Genomic DNA, 22,580 nt, shown 5'->3' on the forward strand with positions numbered 1-22,580 from the left:
CTGAACACACTCCTGTGGTGAATAGCTTGGCTGCAGAAAGCTTCACCATATCAGTGAATAAATCCTTCTCTTTCTTAAATAATGCTTTTAATCCATTTCTTATTAGTCTTGGATTGCAGTTGAGCACCCGACATATGAATGAATAGTTACTATAGAAACAATAATGTATTAGAATGAGCGCATTAATATAAACTGTTATTTGAACTACAGCCAGAACTACTGTCCGAGCTGCTGTTCTAGTAAATTAATCAACGCCTGCTGATTAATCAGATTTGAGAATTCAGCTGCTTCGGGTTATAACTAAAAACAATGGCTCTCTATTGAAACTGACTTGAACTAGAGATCTTTGATATCTGATGTCAAATTGAAATATATTCACAAATTTCAGATGTGTGCTTGATCTTACAACCAAGAAGACGGAAATGTCAGACACAAAATAGTCTAATTTTTTTTTAATAATTCTGTATTTACAAAAGTTATATATGTACACAACGTCTTTCAGAATATACCGATTCAAAGTTATACATTAGATTTTGCGAGAATCATGTGCATCTTTCCTCTACAAGTTTCTAGACAAGAGGCCATGTTCAGTCCCCTTAACAAGATTATTCTGTACTTCAAATCTATTTCAGAAGCAGGCAGCCTAGAAAGGTAGAATAAGAATAAGGACAGCTGTCTACTAAGGGTCCTTAGTTAAGACACGTCACGCTGAAATGTCATGATAGTCTTATGAACTGTGAGAAGTTTATTGTGATATAAATACTTTATATCTTGTGTGTAGGTTGTTTAGTCATTCATTCATTAATGGTTTTACAACAAACATTTCACTCAAACACAAGCAACACACACACGCACACACACAGCTGAAAACTGCCATATTTAAATGCACAGTCATGATTCCAATATTAGTGGACTAAATAAATACAGACAAATTAGAATATATGGTGCCTAGCTTCTATGATAATTCCTCATTTAGCAGATTTTCTGTATCTGTGTTGAAGGTGGTGTTATTGCATTATATGACTAAAGCATTTTTGCTAGCATGTTGGGTGTAATAGCCTGCGTGTGCTAGCTAGGGATGCACCAATGTCATACCAACCATCAGGATCATTATAATATTGTCCTGAAAGACTGCATGAATCAAGTCTGATCTGATGTTTTCCAATCCAAATCAATGTTGTTTCTGCTGCGACTGTTTGTGATGTTGACTATGTGAATGCAGGTAATAAATCGTCTTAAAGCCTCGCGCCTTTATAACTGTGATGCAAAAGACTTTGCTAATGGAAAATGTGAGACTATTCGGATCAGATGAAATTGGTGCATCCTGACTGCTAGTTAAAAAGTTCATGCTACATGTAGACTGCTTCCTGAAATGGAGACATTTTAATATGTCAAGAGCTCAGGGCTGCTTGTGATTCAACGATACTCTGGCTTTAATTATAATATTTATAGCATTAACAAAGCTACTATAGATTCATTTTACATCAGACCAGTCAGTCTATAAATCTGAATTTGTGCAAGAAACCCCCTCTGTAATCTAACAGAAAAATCAAGTGTGAGGGTTTTAAAACGGCAAGAATGCGCCATTAAAAAAAAAAATGATGCAAAACCATGAACATAATAATCAAACTGATCTCAAATCAAATTCTTCCCATCACATTTGTTTCACGTTCCCTTTCTGTGGCAGTGTGTTCAATAGGCATGGGCTGTTATATAATACAATGCAATGTCGAGCACAGACATCTCAGACTATCAGTACCCCTGTGTCCGATGTCTCCCAGGGTTGGTTATTTTATACAAGGCAATTCAATAATTCAGTTTACTTCCCGAGAGTTTGATGGAAAGTGAATGAAATAAAGGCATATTTCACCCTAATCTCCACCTCATCTGTAGTATATGTGCATTTAACAAATGATAGAAGAATTTCTGCACATTTCCAGGTGCTAAGAAAAGAACAGCAAGTTTACTGACTTACAATGAAAGTTGTTGAATTTCATTAATAAACATTTATAAAAACACTTTTTTTGCTCTGTGATTGGCTAGTGTCGTTATGATTGAAAAGGGAGAGAGAGAGTATGCCATCCCTCCCTCCCAGATCAAACTCGTGATCTCATGATGATAGGGGAATGCCTTTATTTTTAAAATATTGGAGTTCTGTATCAAATTTCATAATCAATTCCATTCTTTTCTCAGTATTGAGAAATGTCAGAATTCCCCTCTCTGGTAAGTACGCACATACACTACAATTGTTGCACATGTGTATTCCATTACCTGCTTCTAATACACTGTTGTGAAAATATTACCATATGAAAGTTTTATACCTAGTGTCTGACACACACACTCCGTATAGAATGAGGCAGCGGAATATAATGATTAGGAAAAGGAACAAAAAAAATGGAACAAAGTGACAATGTTAGGGCGCTATCTCTACACTACACACGTTCTTGGTGTTAGCATGATCAATGTGACTAAACAAGAAGCCGCTAAAAGAGAGGACTCTGCTTGGGGTGTGCGATGTGACGATATGGCATCAATACCACGATAAATTACATCACTATACTTTTTAACAAGTTGGTCACTACTTGACAAAGTGCACTGTCACTCACAGTAACAGTTCGCTGATTGGATGTTAAAATCTATTTCTCTAACCAAATTTTTTCATTTATCTTTCTTGGTAAATAGCTTCATTTTATAAACACTGAATTTAAAAAAGTTCAACTCAATTTTACAGTTATGCTGTTAAGCCAAATATCCGTGAAACTAAAAATTACGATGCGCTTTTTTTTTGTTGTTGTTGTTGCCATATCACACACCCCATACACCCCAGTCAGGTTGTCTAACATCACACAGATGCCATCATGTCTTTGTGATGGCGTGCGATGTGCTGGTTTTTCTCTGATGGCCTGCGGAAGCCCTTGGAGCAGAAATCGCAGCGGTGTGGGTAATCCTTGGTGTGGATGGAGATGACGTGTCTCTTAAAGCCAGAGGCGTCTCCTGTGCTGTAATCGCAATATTGACACTGATACACCCTCCGCTCCCTGTGCACTTTGGCCAAAACCTTTTTCCCTCCATGAGCACCCAGAGCAAACGCCTTCTTCAGGCCTTTTTTGTCCGAGAATGGCGTTTGCTGTTGCGTTTCTTTGGTGTGGACAGACAGGATGTGGCGGCTGAGCACGAACGGATCTCCGATCCTGAAGCTGCAGTGGCGACACTGGTGCAGTTTTTTGGCCTTGTGTGCGGCCGAGTGCTTTTTGAGCTCAGAGGGCCGGTGGAAGCCTTTTCCACACGTGGCGCACTTATGCGGGTATTCTTTAGTGTGAACGGAAATGACGTGGCGCTTCAGGTCGCTGGAGTTGGAGCTGCGATGCTCGCAGTGCATGCACTGGTGGCTCTTGGCTTCCTCCTCGTGCGCGAGTGTGTGCTGCTGAAGCTCCTCAGGATCAGCGAAGGTCTGGAAGCAGCGCTCGCACTTGTGTGGCGTCTCTTTACTGTGCTTCGTCTTCACGTGCGTCTTCAGGTTGGATGAGTCGGCTGATTTGTAGCTGCAGTACAGGCATGAGTATGGCTTTTCCCCAGTGTGAGTCCTCATGTGCTTCTTGAGCTCAGAAGGGTGCCGGAAGCCCTTCCCGCACTCCACGCAGATGTGAGGGAAGTTTTTGCTGTGCACGGCCAGTAAGTGCCGGTTAAGAAGTCCCTGCTCGGCCGTCTCGTAATCGCAGAACTTGCAGCTGTGCATTTTTGTAGCGGGTGGCGGAATCTGCAGCTTCGGCTCTCTGTAATGGTGCTGGAGGCGGTGGGAGAAGAGTGCCGCCTGCTGGTGGAACTCTTTGCCGCACGCCTCACACTCGAACGGCGCGCTCTTGCTGCTCAGCGTGTGGATCTCCATGTGATTGTGGAGGCTGGCTTTCTTGTTGGTGGTGAAGTCACAGTCTGTACACTGGTACTTCTTCTTGTTTATGACATCCTGGTGATGGTTCTTGGTGTGGCGCTTCAGGAAACCTCGCGATTTAAATTTCTTTCCACACAGCATGCATGGATACACTGTGAGAGGCTGTCCATATGGACCAATGATAATCGCTGATGAGGAAAATACAAAGAGAACTTGTTAGAAAAAGCAGTTTAGGGTTGGAATGGAATTCACAATCTCACAACAATACAACCAGAGGCAATGGCTTCTCACACAGGAATTGACAAACACTTGTCCCTCATACATTTTCACTGAAAGTCAGGAGTCACACAGGCAGCCATCCCAGAGAAACCATCGCATCGTCAAGCTAAAACAAGTTTCACATTTCTGAGGTTGTGGTGCAGGAGTGCATCATCCAGGTACAACAGTGATGAAGTGTTCGATAGCTAATAACTTGCTAGATAACCAAATCAATACTATAGCATAGCTGCATTTTCGGTTAGATAAATAGTTTGCTAACTTATTTTGATAACTGTCATCTAGGCAGCTCATTCAGGCTACATTAGATCTTCCTCTTCCAATAAGGATGGGGTCTTAGCTGGGATAAACATGGATACACCTCGCCTGACTGAGTTTTGCTCCAAAATCTTCCGACTTGAGGTCGATGATGCTGCTGCTGATGTTAGGTCACAAATATACAGACACAGAAAGTCTTGAACACGTCCAAATCAGTTTTGCAGTACCTGTCTGGATGTGACGGGTCTCTGTGTGCTTCTTGTTCTTGGTTTTGATTCGCTGGTGGTTGATTTTCTCCATAACGTCAGACTCTTCAACGTGTAACACTGCGCTGGCTGCTCCATTCCTGTTCTCACAACTCTCAGCCTCCTGCCCACCTGAGAACAGGTTTACACATGAAATATTTCAGTCTGAAAAGATTTATGTGACATCATGCCATTAACTGAGGGAATATATAAGGCAAATTAAGGCAAAAATGAACAGATTTGTGTTTTTTTACATAATACAAAATTTTGCCAATTATAAATAAGGCAGAACTCATGAAAGCTTGGTTTGTACAGTGTAATCTTTGTTGCACAGAATCTTTTCTTAATCTTTTCTTAATTTACCAACAAATTGAGTAAAATGTTGATATTTCTTTATCTCTGTACCTTTAAACTTTCTGTATAAGACATCTAACAGATATGGGCTAGCTAGATAAACTGCCTCTGTCACTAGCTAGCTCATGCTTGGTGTCTATAGCCCAGTTGTCTAGCAACAGTGTTCACATGACTTAAACCCACTCAATCACCAAGAGTATTATATGCTTGCCTTCCCAAATCTCAAGCAAGAATTCACAAAAGCTATTTAAATGCATCATGTTTTTTTGAATCTGGTATGCAATAGTGTTGCTTTTGTCTATAGTCTAGAACTTACCATATGCAGCTGCCCAAGCTACAGGCATGAAGTCCTTGCTAAGCGAGGTGTTGTCAAACGGCCGCTGGTGATTTGCAGGCTCCTCACCCCCGACCACCACCTCCATGTACACTTCATCAGTTATCTTGGCCACATCTGTAAAGAAACAGATGCACAGTCAGATCCCAGTTTCACCCACCACCCACAATAGCAGCTGGACTCCTCCTCCGAAAGTATTGGAACAGCAAGGCCAATTCTACTGTTTTTGCTATACAGCGAAGACATTTGAATTTGAGATCAAAAGATGAATATGAGATGATATCAGAATTTCAGCTTTCATTTCCTGATATTTACAACTAGATGTGTTAAACAACTTAGAACATGGCACCTTCTTTTTTAACTCACCCATTTTTTTTTTTGAAGTGATCAAAAATATTGGAACATGTGACTGACAGGTTTTTCTTGTTGCTCAAGTGTGCCCTGTTAGATTCATTGTTTAAACAGTTAATAGCTCTGAAAGTCTAGTCTTGGTTTGAGGCCTGGGTTTCACCTGTGAAGACTGCATTTAAAAAGGTTGTTAAAAGGATAAACCAACATGGAGAGCAGAGAGCTGTCAATGGGAGAAATGTAAGCCATTATGAAGCTGAAAAAGAGGGAAAATCGATCAGATCCATTGCATAAGCATTTGGGCATAGCCAATACAACAGTTTAGAATGTCTTGGAAAAAGAAAGAAACCACTGGAGTACTAAGCAACAGACATGGAACAGGTCAGCCAAGAAAAACAACAGCAGTTGATGACAAACATTGTGAGAGCTGTGAAGAAAAACCCAAAAACAACAGTCAGTGACATCAACAACCTCCACAGGGCAGGGGTGAAGGTATCACAATCCACCGTTCAAAGAAATATAGAGGCCATACCACAACATGCAAACCAATCATCAGCAGTAAGAATCAGAAGGCCAGACTGAAATTCACAAAGAAATACAGAGATGAGCCAGAAAATCTCTGGAACCAAGATTAAACTCTACCAAAATGATGGAAAGGCCAAAATATGGAGAAAGAAAGGATCTGCTCATGATCCAAAACATAAGAGCTCATCTGTCAACATGGTGGAGGTAGTGTCATGGCTTGGGCTTGCAGGGTTGCTTCTGGAACGGGTTCAATAATCTTTATTGATGATGTAACTCATGATGTTAGCAGCAGAATGAATTCAGAAGTCTATAGAAACATTGTGCCTGCCAATTTACAGATAGCTGCATCCAATCTAATTGGGAGGAACTTTATGATGCAGCAAGATAATGATCCAAAACACACTGCCAGCACAACAAAGGATTTCATCAGTGGAAAAAAGTGGAAGATTTTAGACTGGCCAAGTCAATCACCAGACCTTAACCCAAATGAGCATACATTTCACCTCCTGAAGAGGAGACTGAAGAGAGAACCACCCCCCAGTCTATCTGTTCCTATATTTTTTTTCACCTAAAAATTGACTGGCCTGACACTACAGATGCCACGTTCTAAGTTGCTTACCACATCTAGATGTAAATATCAGGAAATTAAAGCTGAAATTATGATCTGTCATCTCATATCCATATTTTGATCTCAAACTCAAATGTCTTCAATCTATAGCAAAAACAAAAGAAAAGGACTTGCTGTTCCAATACTTTCAAAGGAGACTGTACATAAAATCAGACGTCAGCATGGCAGGACTCACTAATATCTTCCTGATTCTGATTGGCTTCTTCCACAGGCATAAGGACCATTTTATCACTGAGCGCAGATGGATCCATCAACTCCACACTTTCATCCACATCAATATCAGCGTCTCCAATGTCCACAGTGCCACCTGCAGAATACATAAGCAACAGAAATGTTAAAGGAGCCTGGGATCACTCAGTGGAAACACTGGCATGCACTCGGGACCAGTGTTTGGATTTTAGTACCACACCCATCCCTAGAGTGGACTAAAGCCTGTCTCACCCAAGTCATCATCTCCTGAGTCAGCCTTCAGGATATAAACCTTGATGACCTCTTGACCCTCATCGTCCTCCTTTTCCCCGTCACCATGCTCCTCTAAAGTGCCCTCAGTTGTAACTTTAGCGTCATCATCTGACACAATCTTCCCAGGTTCTTCCACTGAAAAAACAAAGAACAAAGGTAGGTGAGGGAAATAAACATAACCACATTCTTCACGTGTATCACAGGGTCATAGTGGCTTCTTCAGCTTTGCTAATAAATCATGGAAGCTGACAGCGTCTAGTTTAGCATCATGTAAATTTTTACTTTGGCAAAATTGCAGCATATGGCATACATGCAATGATGGCACATTAATGAAATGTGACCACTCACAGGAAATCATGAGGTAGTTTTCACACCCATCTGGGTCCTCCTGCACCTGAGAGGAATTGAGCACATCCTCCAGAGCTATCCCCGGTGACATCACGCATGTCCCCACGGCGATGGTGCTTAGGCCTTCCTCATCCTCCTCCTCCTCATCATCCTGCACATACTCAGCCACAACGTCTCCCATAGCATCCTGGATAACCAGCTCATCTGGAGAAAAACCATGCACCGCTATCCCATCATCCTCCACTCCAGAGACCAGTACCGTCTCGTGTAGCTCCACTGCCACCTCATCCTCCTCGGCTTCACCATCCCCACCTGAAACATACACACATACAGACACAACGAGCTAAAAATATATTTATTGCTTGAATATTACTGTTCCCTCATTAACTTTTGGATTAAGGGAATGTATTCAGCTGCTGGCATATAAATGTGGTTTATCTAAAAGGCATTATAGACTTTTAACAACACAGAGGTAGATAATGTGTGCAACAGGTTGTTTTTCTTCAGACATACACAGTACTCTATATTTACCTGCCCCATGGAAGATGATCTTGGGCTGGTGGGAATGGGGAGAGAGGGTCGTCACATCTTCATCCATCGACCCCCTTGGTCATCGACATAATATTTTAACTCCTGCCAGTGCATAACAACAAAGAATACACAACAATCCAAAATCTTCATTTACAAAGCCTGAATCTTTTAAAAGCCTTTTCAGAGCCTACAGAATGTACCTCTGACAGTTTCTCTCTGAAAAACAGGGAGAGTAACAAAAGAAACCATTATTTTTCTTATTCATTAAAAAAATATATCCATGCTATACTAATAACTTATTGGATTACTTTGAGAAATTTATCCATGGCTTCACACAGGACCAATTTATGTCCCTGTCAATTTATGTTAAATGATCAAATCACTCAATTCAAACCTGAGCCGATGAATAAAGGAAAAAAAAAAGAAATATTTTCCTTTTATAGACTATACAGTTTCTTCATCATGATGAAGATGGTTAAAAACAGGGGGCGTGGCCTGGTGATGACGCATTGACAACAGCGGAAATGGCTCTCTTTGCTGCCGCTAGTTTAATATTTTCCATACCCATATTCCGACAAATCCCGTCTTTTGCGCGAGGATTGGTTAGTATGTTATTCTCAGAAGCAGCTTCTTTGTAGGTATGAACTACCAACCAATAATATCTAGCGCCCGGAATACCACTGGCCAATCATATTGCAGAAGGCGGGATTTACCGGAAAAGGGTTAGGTTAAAAAAAAAAAAAGCCCGCAGGTTTCTAAGATAAACACGCCCATTTTTATGCTTACCGCCATATTGGATGAATAAAAATGATCAATAAACGTGCATAAAACGTACTTTAAAACCAGAATACTAGTTTGCAACGCTTATTTGTGGTCTGTTTATGAATTATAACGAAGTCTTTAAGTAATTTTTGGACTTCGGTTGTGTGCTTGCACTAGCGGCCTAGCTGAGGCCTCCGGAGGCCTTTGACTTGATGCTAACGAAGGCCTAGCTGTCATAACGCTCCTAATCCTATAAACTGGTAAAACAAGAGAAAATGCGTAAACTTCTCCACCGATATAAAACTGTACAATCCACAGGCTACTGAGTGTTTAGCGGTTGATGGAAGTGTTGAGCGTATATGGTTGTGCAGCGGCCTACCTTTTTCACACACCGCCTCCAGGCCGTACGCTTTCCCCAGACTCGGGCAGAGCTCAGGCGGGGAGTTTGTGTGAGCAGGGCGGGCCAGTGCGGCGCTGGGAGGGCGGGGCCGAACTCAGCACTCACACCGCCGTCAGGGGCTAACGCCATAGCATTTATTATTGACATAGCGCATATTATCGCTAGTATATTTGGCTTTTTTCGCCAAAATATCATGTCAGACAATACATATCCATAATAAATATAGTTATAATGCAATATAGAAATAATGTATGGCGTCGAGGCCCTGAGAGGGAGGGGCCGAACCTTCTCGAACAAAAGGCCAAAAGATACACTTGCATCCAAATCCGGATGTAAAAAGACTTTACTGTAAATGGATTAAAGTGAGACTAACACATTATGACTCTTGTTGGCATATCCATCCATTATTTGTAACACATTTTTTCACTTTATAAATAGTTTCATTTCAAAGTGTGACGACTGAATGAATTCAAGGGAGAAGTCTATAGTTAGGGTGCGTAAGCAAAACGGAAGACTACCCACACACAGGGCATATTTTGCTAGCTAGCCAAACTCTTAAATCAGTTAATGTTAAAACGTTAGCGTGAGCTAGCGCTAACAAACGGTGCCCTGAGGGAAAATAAATAAATAGTGGTAAGTATTTAGATTCTTGAACTTCGACAGCTCATATCATATCGAGAATAAACAGGCAGTAACTAGGTTAGCGGGCTATCTTCACTGCTAGCTCGGTTTATAAATCACTATGTAAACCTGGCTAACTAGTATTATCATATTATCACGTTATTTTCGCTTCACCGAGTTTAGAGTGTCATTAAGTACCAGTATACATTTTTCCCATCCTTAATCTATTAATACCTTTTATTTAAAAATAATAATGTTATTACGAAGTTAATGGCTAGCAAAGATTAGCTCGTTAGCTATTTCTGTATATTGATGCGTTAAGGTAAGCTAGGCTGCATCCCCAATGTTCATGTAGAGATGTAGACTAGATAGGATGCACAAGCCATTGTTTTAAGCCACACGTAGTGCACCTATAAAGGGCGTAGAACGCTATTTGGCACTAGGTAGCTCATATAGGCTAGTTATTTTCAAGCCAATTTAAGTCATGTCTACTTCACCTAAATGTAAACTTACTTATGCAATACCCATTTTGTGTTAATCTAATAATTTGAATGTTCTACATTTTAGGTTTTTATTATGCTTCAGTACATCAATACATCAGTTGGTAATTAATAAAATCTCACAGATCTTGCAATCTCTAACTTGACATGATCTTTGTGTGTATGCAAAACACCAGTCATCATATCAACACACATTACATTAATGCAAATGTTGTGCATGCACATTGTTGCAATAGCACCCAACTGGATCCACAAAACATCGTGCCACAGTTTTGATCCAAAGTGTTTTTATTAGTAATCACTGAAATATGTTGACAACTTTTTTCAGCAAACCCAAGAAATACAGCTTTCTTCCCATATCGCAGTGTAAATGAAATCAGTCCTGCCGTTGGGATTGGCGCACATTTTAAAATACAGGTGCTGAGGTGCTGACGTCTGTGCAGCTCCGACCTCGGCACTAGTGTGAAAACGTTTGATATTTATGTCATATGGTGTGATGACACTATCCTCTTATTCCAACTGTAAAATCCTCAATCATCATCCACTGTGGGCGTGATGGTCACTCCTCTCCTGATTTGACCCCAGCCGATTAGACTAGAAAGAGAAAGAAAAGCGAATAAAGTTTACTGACTCAAGACATAAAACATTCATCAAAACACTTAAACAGCATTCAGGCTCTCTCCAAGTGTTGCTGAACAACTCGCTTCTATACAAAATGTTGAAGTGTTTATAACTCGCTTACCGCCAGTGTTTCTCCACTCGGCGACTCAGAGCGATCTTCTCGCCCACCTCTGTGCACACAGGGTTAGTGAGCACAATTTTGGCCAAATCGGCTTTCACCGCACTCACACGGCCTCCTGTTGACAATGAGCCGATGTTCACCATCAACACCTCATTTTTCGAAAGCTTCTGGACCTGCGGTGCATCAAAATGGTCAACAATTAATATCATCTCCTTTACGGGAACTTGTGTTGTTAGGGCTTATGATCAACCTAGAAGCTCATCAGCAACTGTGACCAGATTAGTAGCCAGTCAGCATTTTCACTAACCAAAGCATCGTTGGTCCGAATGTAATGGTATACATTTTACACTTAGAACAAACTACTATATTTATGAATTATTTATTTATTTATTTAATCTTTTGGGTGGGCACTTGTTCATTTCAAGCTTTCATTTTATCTATGATACTTATTTACGCATGTCGCATAGGAATGTGTTAAAACACTGTGATAAGGAAATCTAAAAATGACTAAAAACATTAGATCTGCGTTAGATTAAAGTTGGTGGAGTGTAAACACACTCTAAATCACTGTCTACGTAAATTAGAGTTAGTATTTCATTTACCTTTGCCGCTTTCTTGTCACCCTCAGTGCGGACACCCAGCAGCCTCCTCAACAGGAAGTAGGAGATCTCGAGCTCGGTGAAAATTTCAGGCAGCGCGCCGACAGCGCCGAGGACCTGACCGACCATACGGTCCGCTCGGCATAGCGTCGGGTCGATTTTAGTGCCCACACCTGCAACACAAACAAATGTATGAATGTAACTGGCCAAAAGAACTGATACCAAATAAAATAAGCTAGGCCTTCTCATCACCAACACGTTTTTTTATGCCACACCACATTTTCAGTCCATTTCTTAAAAGTTTCCCATCTACAATGAAACACAAAAGCAATAAAACATATTGTGTACTGTGTGTCTGACCCATGAGCTTCATGTTGATTCGCCCTTTCTTTATATATATATATATATATATATATATATATATATATATATATATATATATATATATATATATATATATATATATATACACACACACACACACATACACATACACACACACACACACATAGTATTATATAAAACACACTTTCCTGCACACCCAGGCGTTGCTTGCATACTATATGAAGCAGTCAAACGTGAAATTTAAATACCCAGTACAGAAACCAGCATTGCAAGAAGTGCTGCGATTGGAATTGTCGTGACATCAGCGTTTTCGTTAATCGCACATCAGCGTTTTCGCTACACTACAACATGAAGACTACAATGTAAACGTGTTTTAAACCTGATCCACTTTGGAATGTGAACAAAACAGATACATTTTCAGTGGCTGAACATGGAAAGGCAAAATGTTAGTGCTACAATTATCACTTTGTTTTTTTTCTCCCCTGAATAGTGGATAAAATATTCAAATATTCTATAAGGATAATATAAAATAAATACTTATTTCATTTTAGTGATTTAATAAAGCAAATCCAATAGTAAAATACAAAATCATATGAAAGGCTTGTCTGGGGATATCATCCTATTACATCTACATAGCTACCTTAAAACATACTTTTTCAATTTGTCTGTTGTTTAGAGCAAACACTAAAATGCTTGCTTAAATGCTAAAGTAACAGAGGTAACCAAAAAGTTTGATTACTATATTACACTTCTAATGACTAACTGAGGTGTTATTACACACATTTTTAAAAGAATATTTGCTACTTCTACTCCTAAGAAGACTACCGTGCATGTTAATGGTAGTGGTATAAATGATGGATTCATTTCAAGATTCATGAAAAACGAGGCTTTGTACCAGAGCACATGCTAAACTCTGCGGTCTTGGTAAACGATGCAAGAGCAATGAGTATGTTAGCGCTAGTTAACTCGCCTTGCAAAGTTAATGAACCAACAGCACTCGCCCCAGAGTGTTTCCTCTTCAGGTGCTTACTTAGGCAAGCTGAACTTGCTGACTTGAAGTGAAACTTCAAATGGTTTTGCTTTTTTTTTGCTGCATGTAACTATATATATCTATAGTAACAGTCTCTGTGTATAGTGCAATATACTATATATGTAACACCTGAGTGCCTTTTTACTTCGTACTGGTACCACACTGCATTATGAAGGTAGAACACATTGTACCAACAAGGTAATAGAAGATGTTTAACCTGTGGAAAGTGCTGAGAATTCAAATGATTTAGCATTTTCAAATTAATTTTAACAATCCTTATTGAATTTATCAAATATTTGAAACACTACAAAACAATAGTTGCATTATATGATTTACCCCTTAGTGTGGATTCGGCTTTAAATGTGACCCATCGATAAATAAAGTGACCCAAATAAACAAAAGTGCTTGGTTATGTAATGAATACCAAATTAGTTCCTTCTCCCTTTACAAGTACACTACATAAGGAATTAAATGATACTTTTTACTGTGTGGTGCATTATTTTTCATAAACGGGTCCATTTAGATGTCAGTCTAAAAGCCAGGTTAGCTAACTAGATACTTGTATTTATCTAAAGCTTTAAAATACACGTGATGGCATGTGAAAAGTCAAATTACAGTTTGGCCAGCCATCCTGCTTTTGGAAATCTGAATACTAAGAGCATCTAGATATTATTCATTGAATTCATTACTAAAAGAGCCTTTAAATGGATTCTCTCTCACACGTACCTATAAGGCCACCAGGTGCAGCATATTGGAGGTCATTGTGCTCAGCGAACAGTGAGACGATCTTGGAGAAAATTGGTTTGCACATGAGCTTCCCTTCATGGTCCTTAGAAACAATACCGGGTCTGACTTCGATCTCCTGTCCCACCTTAGAATAGAAAATGTGAAGGCCGTGTCTCAAAATCACACTGTATGGATCTGAATATTAAAGGTGCATCTCTCAGATTTATCAATGTGTGGAATAAAAATACGTATTTAGTGGTCTTTTGCGATCTGTAATGTAGTTTTCATTCACCCAGTTTTATCTTAAATTTTGGAAATAAGAAACCCTGAATGGAAAAAAAAAACCCCAAAAAAGTCAATAAAAGACATTACTAATTCGTTTAAAGCTTGATATGAAAACCTGGCATATGTAAAAAGATCCCAATGATGTAGCAAGTGTGTGCACCGTCTCCACGAATGTGTGTAATTGTAGTTTTTTTTCCCCCCTGCTTAACATTTGATAAGTATACTTCTTATCACAATACATCACATAATCTGGTATGCACAGTACTGTCAAAATACTGTGTACAGAGTGTTATTTTAAGGAGGAGTCTCCATCATTTGTACTCAGTTCAGAAGCAAGCACTGCATGTGTCTATAGATAACTATATAATTCTGTTCACTTGATAGTCAGAGAGAAGAGTCACTCCAACTGAGGGAAAATGTTTTAGTATTGTAATACTTCTCTTAATACCATAATCATAAAGTCACAAACTGTATAAAAGGCTGTTTTAAATGTATGAAGTGTCTTAAGATTAGTTTAATCTCACCTTCAGCACTCCTTTCAAAATACTGCCTCCAGCTACGCCTCCTTTCAGGTCATCCACCTCACAGCCGGGTTTATTCACATCAAATGATCTAATTACTGCCGGGAGAGAGAACAGTCAACAAAAAGCTCCATTAAAAACTCTTCATGAAACTGTTACTTAAAGCAAACTGCTACTAATAATAGTAGTTACCGTACTTACCGATAAGCCTAGGCTCAGAGGTGAAGTCTCGAATAGGCACAGGGATCTTCTTTACGATGTATTCACACACCACCTCAATGTTGTACTTCAGTTGAGCCGAGATAGGGATGATGGGAGCGCCTTCTGCGACTGTGCCTGTAGAAAAAAAAAAGAACATCATAGTCAACTGCATATGCATGCACAAGTGGAGTACAACTTGTTAGAATGGTAAAAAGAGGTTATAAAGTTTAAGATGCTGATTTTGCTTACTTCCCCTGTGGTGGACAAATCACACTTGTATTAGCTAGCCAACTGAGAAAGGCTAAGCTCCAGTGTGTTGCTCAGACCCATGTTTTGGTTGCACGGAAACCTACCTGACTGGCTTTCTTTCCTGCCACTCACCCAATACACAATCTCTTCTCCTTTGCAAACAAACTAGCTACCTGGTTGAGGTCAGCTGTTCACTGCACCATTACTTTCACTCCAGAAGCATATCACACCAGGACTGACCAGAACTGCCTGGTGAAGAAACCGGCATGAAGAAAATAGTGTGGGCTCTGCTGAAGGAGGCAAAAGTGGGAACTTTTGGCTAGCTTGCCGACCCTGAAGAAGATCAGTGTGTAGTCCTGGGTGAGAGGGGCCGAGAGTGTAAAAACTCAATATATTTTCCATACAGTTCTATAAGATATAAACTGTAGTGTACTTATATACAGGGTTTTACGGTACCCACCGGGTGTGTTTTTTTTTTTTGGGAGTGGTGGGGGTAAGTGCTAAGCTGTCGCTTGCCTGGTGGTTACTGTAACACCATGTATATAAGCACACTCTAGTTTCTACCTGGATAGGCTTTACCATACTGTATCAACACAGCTGTGGAGAGCAAGCAGCATTTTTAATCACTTTCTAATTATCATTACCATTAAAATGATTTGTTCATTATTAGTTTATTAGATTTTACACTTTGTTGTAGAATCTAAAATATTGTACACTTTCAGCCAATATTTTTTGGTGATATCCCTAATAAATATAGCTAAATGATATACTTGTCTAATGTTAGCTAAGGCGAACATACATTGCTAGATTTTATTTCACCATACTAACCTCGAAACATTCTCCGTTTACCTTAACAGAAAGTGAGGAAGTCACATCTCTGAAGTGAGAAAATCGAGAGGAGATGAGAGATTACTAATGTGAGACGGGGGGAAGGGCTTCCAGCGTAACAGTTAATATCAGAGTTCATAACACCTGCGCAACTGTCAGTTGTTCTAGATCAAGATGCTGATTCACTCATCTGCTGGATTTATTGAGGGGAAAAAGAATACTGCACTTTTTGTGTATTTCCAAGTGATGACTCATAGTATGCAAAATGCATAAAGGCTGTCAAGGTCTGCTTTTGAATAAAATCGGTTTGGCTGAAGATGTGAATTCTAAACAATGAGTGGACTAACCTTTTTCCCCCCTCTAATGTCATATTTTGTGTGTGAATTGACTAATTCTTTTTTTAAAGTACATCTCAATGGAAGCACATGTGGAATTCACAGACAGACAATTACATGACTAGAGGTATAATTACATGATTACTGGCAAACCACCAAAATTGTCTTTCCAACAAGGGTAAGTTCACTGTGTAACGAATATTTATTGCATATTCCATTTTCCTCAGTCACAAAACTAGCAGGAGAATCAACATTAATCTCGAAAGTAAGGATCGCTTTATATGTTCACAGATGCACTTACATCATTCGTCAATGACTGATCTAGAACTCACCCTGCACGAAAGCCAGGATCTGCTCATACTGCTCTTTGGCTTGACTCTCTTTCACCAGGTCGATTTTATTCTGCAGGATCAGAATGTGCTTTAATTTCATGATCTCGATAGCAGCCAGATGTTCTGATGTCTGAGGCTGAGGGCACGACTCGTTGCCGGCTAAAACAACAGGACAGAAGAGTTATGTTTTCTTGGGTTACACTAATAAATCACTTATTGTACTTTAAGAGTCTGCTCCTGATTATCCAATTCCAGTGCAAACACCCACCAATCAGAAGGAGTGCAGCGTCCATCACAGCTGCGCCGTTCAGCATGGTGGCCATCAAAATGTCGTGACCCGGGCAATCGACAAAGGACACATGTCTAATATGAGGATGAGAAAAAAAAAATTGGCACAACTTTCCTCGATTCTCTTCTGTAGACACTTACACAGTGGGATCTGAATGTGCATAAAGCAATAAATAAAAGCCACTTTACTATACACACCATTCCATGAGCTCTAAATGATTATCAATGTATCAATGTTACTAATACACCAGATAATTTACCTGACTAGTTTGAAGTTGCCCTTTGTGCCAGGAATGTCTGTAGGGAACTCATCAGGAGTGCTGCTGCCACACGACCTGTAACACTCAGGCCTCGGGCAGCTCGGGTCGTCCAGCTTATACACCTGACAGAGGAGTAAAGACCTTTGTTAAACTATTATCTCCTGCGAGTAGCTTCCTACTGTAACATATCAGTATTAATCAAAACATGTGGGGTAACATATGATAAAAACTGGTCTATTTGGGATAAAATATAGGATGAATGGCATTTTATATTGTAAAATACCTTGCATCTGTATCAATTTAGTGCTCCAAATATCTGTATCTATATCTGGAATTGAACTGTATGCTAGGAAGCTATCTATCAAAACAATGATGTCTAATAACTCAGGGTACAACAGATTATAGTTGACAACAATAGCCATCTAATAATAATTTATCAGACACGTTTGAGAAAGTTCAGACAAATTCCCTGGACACATCAGAATCTATTCAGAAGCTGAGACAAAGTGTTGCTGCTAATCAAAATGGAGTCCTTTAAGCAGCATCATTAAAATGCCTGTATGATTTTCCTGGAAACTCAGATGGAAGGAAGTTCTTTTAGTAACGATGTAGAACGTTCGTTTAAGAATGATGAAAAACACGAATGTACAAATTAATATTTTTAAAACGAATTAGAATAAATTTTTGGAGATCCCAGCAGAAATATGCCGGGGTGTGACCAGTATGAATGATATACTCATATTTGGGTACATCCCTAAAACACATTTTTCAAACTGAAAATGTACATAATCGGACAATCACTTTACAGTCAATGCTGTGGAGAAGTGGGCGGGGCAAAAAAAAAAAAAAAAAAAAGGTCAAGGGTTTAACTTAACACAAATGAGAGTAAAGCAGTGCGAGTGAGGGACAGCGATATGCTTTCTCATTCGAATATTCTCGCCTAGTCACAGCTCTTGAACCGGCCCGAGTTGATGTGTTTGAGGCATTCAGACAGAAATGCACAAGTGTTTTTGCTGCAAATTGACTGCAACTTGACTGCAACTTGACTTCCAACAATAATACAGGTAATATATGTATGAAAAAATATAACATTTTTGTTTTTACCTACAATGTGTGTACATGTCTATGGTCAAAATGTGCAAGATGTCAGAATTTTGGGGGGAATTTGTTAAGCTGGTTAAATGGGTAGTTTTATGTATGTTCTGTAGCTAGCTGTGACGAGACGGGAACAAACACAAGAAGCCTTGAACAAGGCGAGGTGCAAAGCCACTGCTGGTCTGAATGTAGTTAAAGAGCGAGGGTTAATAATTTATAACCTACTTTCATTCACAATGCCTTGCATTGTATGCCATTTTTACAAAGAAGTTAAAAGAACAAAATGCATTGTGTAGATTGAACTAGTCAGCTGTCTAGTGTGCTTTGTAGCTAATGCTATTCATCAGTCCATTCACTGCAACAATAAACTTACTTCTGACCAGAGATTTGAAATCGCTTTATGTAACCTCTGTATTAAGCCTGTTGATGTAAAGTCCTGCTGTAATCTTATAGTCAGTCACATCACTGTATTGACCCTCTGGAGCTTACAAACCCATATGGAAATGAGGTGGGGTTTTTATTCTCACCTTAGCATTGGCATAACCCAACTTGATAGTAATGTTTCTCTCTAGCTCGTTCTTGAATCGGACAGTGTGGACACCAGAAATGGCCTTCACCACCGTCGACTTCCCATGAGCCACATGGCCAATAGTTCCTGTAGTGAAAACAGCAATACTTACTTTCAGAAGTGCAGCATTACCACAACCTGGTTACATTAAAATATGACCAACTGACCTAAGCACTGAGTGAAGGTGTGGACCAAAAAAAATAAATAAATTATGATACCCAACACTTTAAAGATGCATAATACATATAATCAGAGGTGGACAAATCTGTAGCTTGGGAACGCAGAACAGGCAGATTTCGTTTGGGATATTAGTTTTATTTTTCATTTGCCATTTACCAGTGGACAATTAAAAGGTTCAACAATCAGAGAAAGAAAATAAACCATATTTCCTACTGAATTTTGTCAAAAGTTTTCATTTGGTGTCCATGTTTAAATGATGACAGACAATCTCTTCTGAATCAGGAAGATGCAGGGATGTGGAAACCCTGTCGAGACTTTTTGGTGAGGTCACAAACACGATGCACTACATCAGAAGAGAATTATGGGACGATAGCTACAGTCACACCCTCTCCAACTTCTTAGCCTTGTCTGTTATGCTTCCAGGTGACTAAAACATGGGACTAGGCAGCACATTGGAGCTTCTACTTTTCATCTGTCAACCGCTGATATTATTTTGTTTGGGGTTTGCTTTAAAATCTTAAGAGAAGTCAATTGTGTTTAATGTCTTTGAGAATTTCAGTGTTTTTCAAAAAATAAACTCTGCTTGTTTATAGGCTCTTTATGATTGGTTTAAACCGCTTTTATGAAATATACAGTTCATCAGTGTTCTATTAAGCACTGATAAGAGACACAATGTCAGAAGTGTATTTAGACATTTAATTGCATTGCCCATCTTTACCAAATATTGAAATCATCATAATTAAACTCGAAGAGTGTCTGTATACATCTGTATAGGTGTTTTATTTTGCTATGATCTGTTACATACTAATAAAAGAGGTTTACAGGATGTGAAATCCTAAAAAAAAAAAAAAAAGGATAAGTAAGCAGATTTTGGGCTAAAAAGAAAGAAAAAGATCTGACATGATTCAGACCCAGTGAACCCACCTATGTTGATTGTAGCTTGCCTGCTGATGATCTCCTGTGAGAGTGGTGTCAGTGTGCGCACATCCTGCGAGGAGAGGGGGAGGGAGAGGGGGAGGGAGAGGGAGAGAGGGAGAGAGAGAGAGAGAGAGAGAGAGAGAGCACACATTTCATTTATGCATTTGAATCTAAAAGCTCTGGCATTCAGTAACATCAGAGTGAAAAAACTTGAGCTTGAAGATTTTTTTTTGTATTAGTCTTACGAAAATAGTTTTTTGGCTCTGCAGCCTTTCATTCTTCCCATCAGTTTCCCAAAAGCATTGTAGCACAAATATCCTTGTTAAACGGTAAAGCAAGCATCACACTGAACTCTCCAGCTAAGGTGACACTGATTTCACAAAACCTTTCGCAAAGCCAGACCCGCATTGATGAAGATGATCATAAAATGTGAGGAAATTGTTGATATAACAGTGTATCAAAACTGACATAAAATCTGCTATCTAGCTGAGATTTTCTGGAGTGATGGGAAGTAAAACTGGACCGCTACTGTAATCATAACCACTGTCTGTGGTTAGTATGAAGAAGATCTAGTTAAAAACTGTTTTCTTTTAAGGTCTTTTTATTCTTCTACATATAGTAAGGTCGAACACTCAGGAACACTAACATTACATTACACAACCACCACAGGCATTATATAATACATTCAGTATTTAGGAAGGACAGGTCTAGAAAAAAATGGTTGAGTATAGATGAGATTTTAATTGTGGTTTGCGTCTTTTAGTTTACATTCTCGTTGTAAAAAATCAGTTTTTAATGTCCAATCAGTCATGTGGTGGTGTAGAACTGAGGAAGCAAGCCAGCTACATCAGGACTGCACTCAGAGAGCACAAAAACCACTTTCACTCGGCGTGGAGACAGAGTGTAAACTCACAAAACAGTTTTTGCCACATTGACAGATAAAATATAAGTACTTACTAATGTGCTGAGGTCTTGTTTAGCCAAATGAGGCTGCCCCAGCGTTACTCCGGACTCATCGCCCGCCATCTTGAAGGAAAAGAAAATGGAAGTGTGCCCACACACCGCCTGATTATTTTACACAACAAAAAAAGATAATTTTATAAAATTAAAATAAGACATGACATTTTAAACGGAGACCATTTCACAACTCTCTAAATGTACAGCCAATTTAAAAATACTAACAGACATTTAGTGCACACTAATTAAAAATACCGGCACACAGGCATGGATGATGCAATATGGAGAAGGAAAATCTCCGGAGGAAACATGTGTTTCCCAAAAAATGACAGAAATAACGTTTATCCCAGCTCTTTGTAACCTCAAATCGCGCACAATACTTTTTATCAACCGGACTGATCAATGCAGAGCAATTTCCACGAGCCATTAATTTACCTGTACAATCTTTTTCAAACGCGATAAAGCTGATGCCGACAGATAGTGGGGTCCGTCGCGTGTAATATACGTCATCGGTTTTGTAGTTTATTTACTCGTCCGTTTCACAGCTATTTAAAAAATAAAATAATTTTTTTTAAAAATCGCAGCTATTAAATGGTATAGTCATGAAAAAAATTTATTGTTAAAAGCACTATACGAATAACTAAAAATAAAGTGGAATATTCATTCATCTTAAAACAATAAAATTTCCCTTATTCCTGAGCCACTTTTTGAAGATGTTAAAAAGTGTTTTTGTCAGTAAAAAAAAATCTCATATATTACTTGCAACAGAAGATGATGAAAAACTTTTTCCTAAAAAAAAAAAAAAAAAAAATGAGTTTAAACATATTCAGGTTGTTAGTTTCTTAGCTTGCGACTTGTTTTGTCATGGTGTTATCAACATGGCGTCCAAAACGGGAAACAAGTAAAACCCACGCCATTATGTGTAGAATAAACAGCTGGGAGGAGTGTATACACTATGTAATAATTGTATATGCATTTGCTTTGCTCTATTTTACTATATACTTTATAACAGCTTCAGACTAACACAAGTAGTAGTAGCTACTGCTGAGTACTGGTCCACAAGCATTTATTTACAATGAGGGCGAGGCGAGAGGGAAAGCCCAAGAGCAACTGGACTCAGTTCTCCAAAAACTCAATCAACTGAACAAAGTTAATGACCTGGGGATTTTGAAAATGATCAAAACATCATGAGCAATGTGGCAGTGCCTGAGGTGTAATTTTTAGACCGAAAAAGCCAGTATTGGCTTTCCACAGCCTCTTTCTCAGGCAGCGTGGATCGCAAAGGTGTGGAGGTGGAGTTGTTTGAAATCTACTGAAGAGCTCATTTATAGTGGTTAGAATGGGTCAAGTTTCAGTGATTGCAATCCAGAGCTATTGGACTATCACTTCACAAGTGCAGGCGATTCCCATTTTGGTAATGGCGCAGACACCAGACGAAAGAACGTGATCATGTGACTAGTATGCGCTCTATATCTTTTAGCTCTATGGGTTCATGCGACTCTGCCTCCTAGTGGACACGAACACGTTAAGTGCAACTAGGAAGACTTCACCCCACGCAAGCGTTAGCGCAAGATGCATCGATTTGCTCGCAGAAGTATAAATCACCCCTTATTTGGTGGTAATAATAATAATAATAATAA

The 22,580-nt window shown here is 39.3% G+C and overlaps 2 protein-coding genes across 3 annotated transcripts; both read right to left on the reverse strand.

Moving 5' to 3' along the window:
- Window positions 1-437: 437 nt before the first annotated feature.
- On the reverse strand, window positions 438-10,609 carry zfx (zinc finger protein X-linked). The gene is made up of 8 exons (XM_026938161.3): window positions 9,340-10,609; window positions 8,199-8,300; window positions 7,668-7,979; window positions 7,299-7,454; window positions 7,033-7,164; window positions 5,339-5,473; window positions 4,651-4,800; window positions 438-4,077 (listed from the first exon to the last, which is right to left on the reverse strand). The coding sequence occupies exons 2-8, from the start codon at window positions 8,263-8,265 to the stop codon at window positions 2,843-2,845; spliced, it is 2,187 nt and encodes a 728-aa protein (XP_026793962.1). The 5' UTR covers window positions 8,266-8,300; window positions 9,340-10,609; the 3' UTR covers window positions 438-2,842.
- A 142-nt stretch (window positions 10,610-10,751) lies between these two features.
- Window positions 10,752-21,455, reverse strand: eif2s3 (eukaryotic translation initiation factor 2, subunit 3 gamma). Of its 2 annotated transcripts, none has more exons than XM_026938164.3 (13): window positions 21,376-21,455; window positions 20,941-21,009; window positions 19,990-20,053; window positions 18,845-18,972; window positions 17,223-17,344; window positions 16,943-17,037; window positions 16,675-16,833; window positions 14,931-15,065; window positions 14,733-14,827; window positions 13,924-14,068; window positions 11,826-11,995; window positions 11,224-11,396; window positions 10,752-11,075 (listed from the first exon to the last, which is right to left on the reverse strand). In XM_026938164.3, exons 1-13 carry the CDS (start codon window positions 21,448-21,450, stop codon window positions 11,012-11,014), a joined length of 1,494 nt encoding a protein of 497 aa, XP_026793965.2. In that variant the 5' UTR covers window positions 21,451-21,455; the 3' UTR covers window positions 10,752-11,011. The 2 variants fall into 2 exon arrangements, with proteins under 2 accessions (XP_026793965.2, XP_034154097.2); XM_034298206.2 differs by having other exon boundaries at window positions 20,941-21,048; window positions 21,376-21,420.
- Window positions 21,456-22,580: the final 1,125 nt, after the last annotated feature.

The sequence above is a fragment of the Pangasianodon hypophthalmus genome, chromosome 22 (genome assembly GCF_027358585.1).
Source record: "Pangasianodon hypophthalmus isolate fPanHyp1 chromosome 22, fPanHyp1.pri, whole genome shotgun sequence".
Taxonomy (NCBI): Eukaryota; Metazoa; Chordata; class Actinopteri; order Siluriformes; family Pangasiidae; genus Pangasianodon; species Pangasianodon hypophthalmus.

Coding starts and splice junctions, on each gene's coding strand:
- zfx (XM_026938161.3), bottom strand. CDS start 8,265: ATGGATGAAGATGTGACGACCCTCTCTCCCCATTCCCACCAGCCCAAG. Junction 7,165..7,298: donor CTCAGGAGATGATGACTTGG/GTGAGACAGGCT, acceptor TGTATTCTGCAG/GTGGCACTGTGGACATTGGA. Junction 4,078..4,650: donor GACCCGTCACATCCAGACAG/GTACTGCAAAAC, acceptor TTTCCTCATCAG/CGATTATCATTGGTCCATAT.
- eif2s3 (XM_026938164.3), bottom strand. CDS start 21,450: ATGACGTATATTACACGCGACGGACCCCACTATCTGTCGGCATCAGCT. Junction 11,996..13,923: donor TGCACCTGGTGGCCTTATAG/GTACGTGTGAGA, acceptor TTTGTGTTGCAG/GTGTGGGCACTAAAATCGAC. Junction 11,076..11,223: donor CGAGTGGAGAAACACTGGCG/GTAAGCGAGTTA, acceptor TTCTCTTTCTAG/TCTAATCGGCTGGGGTCAAA.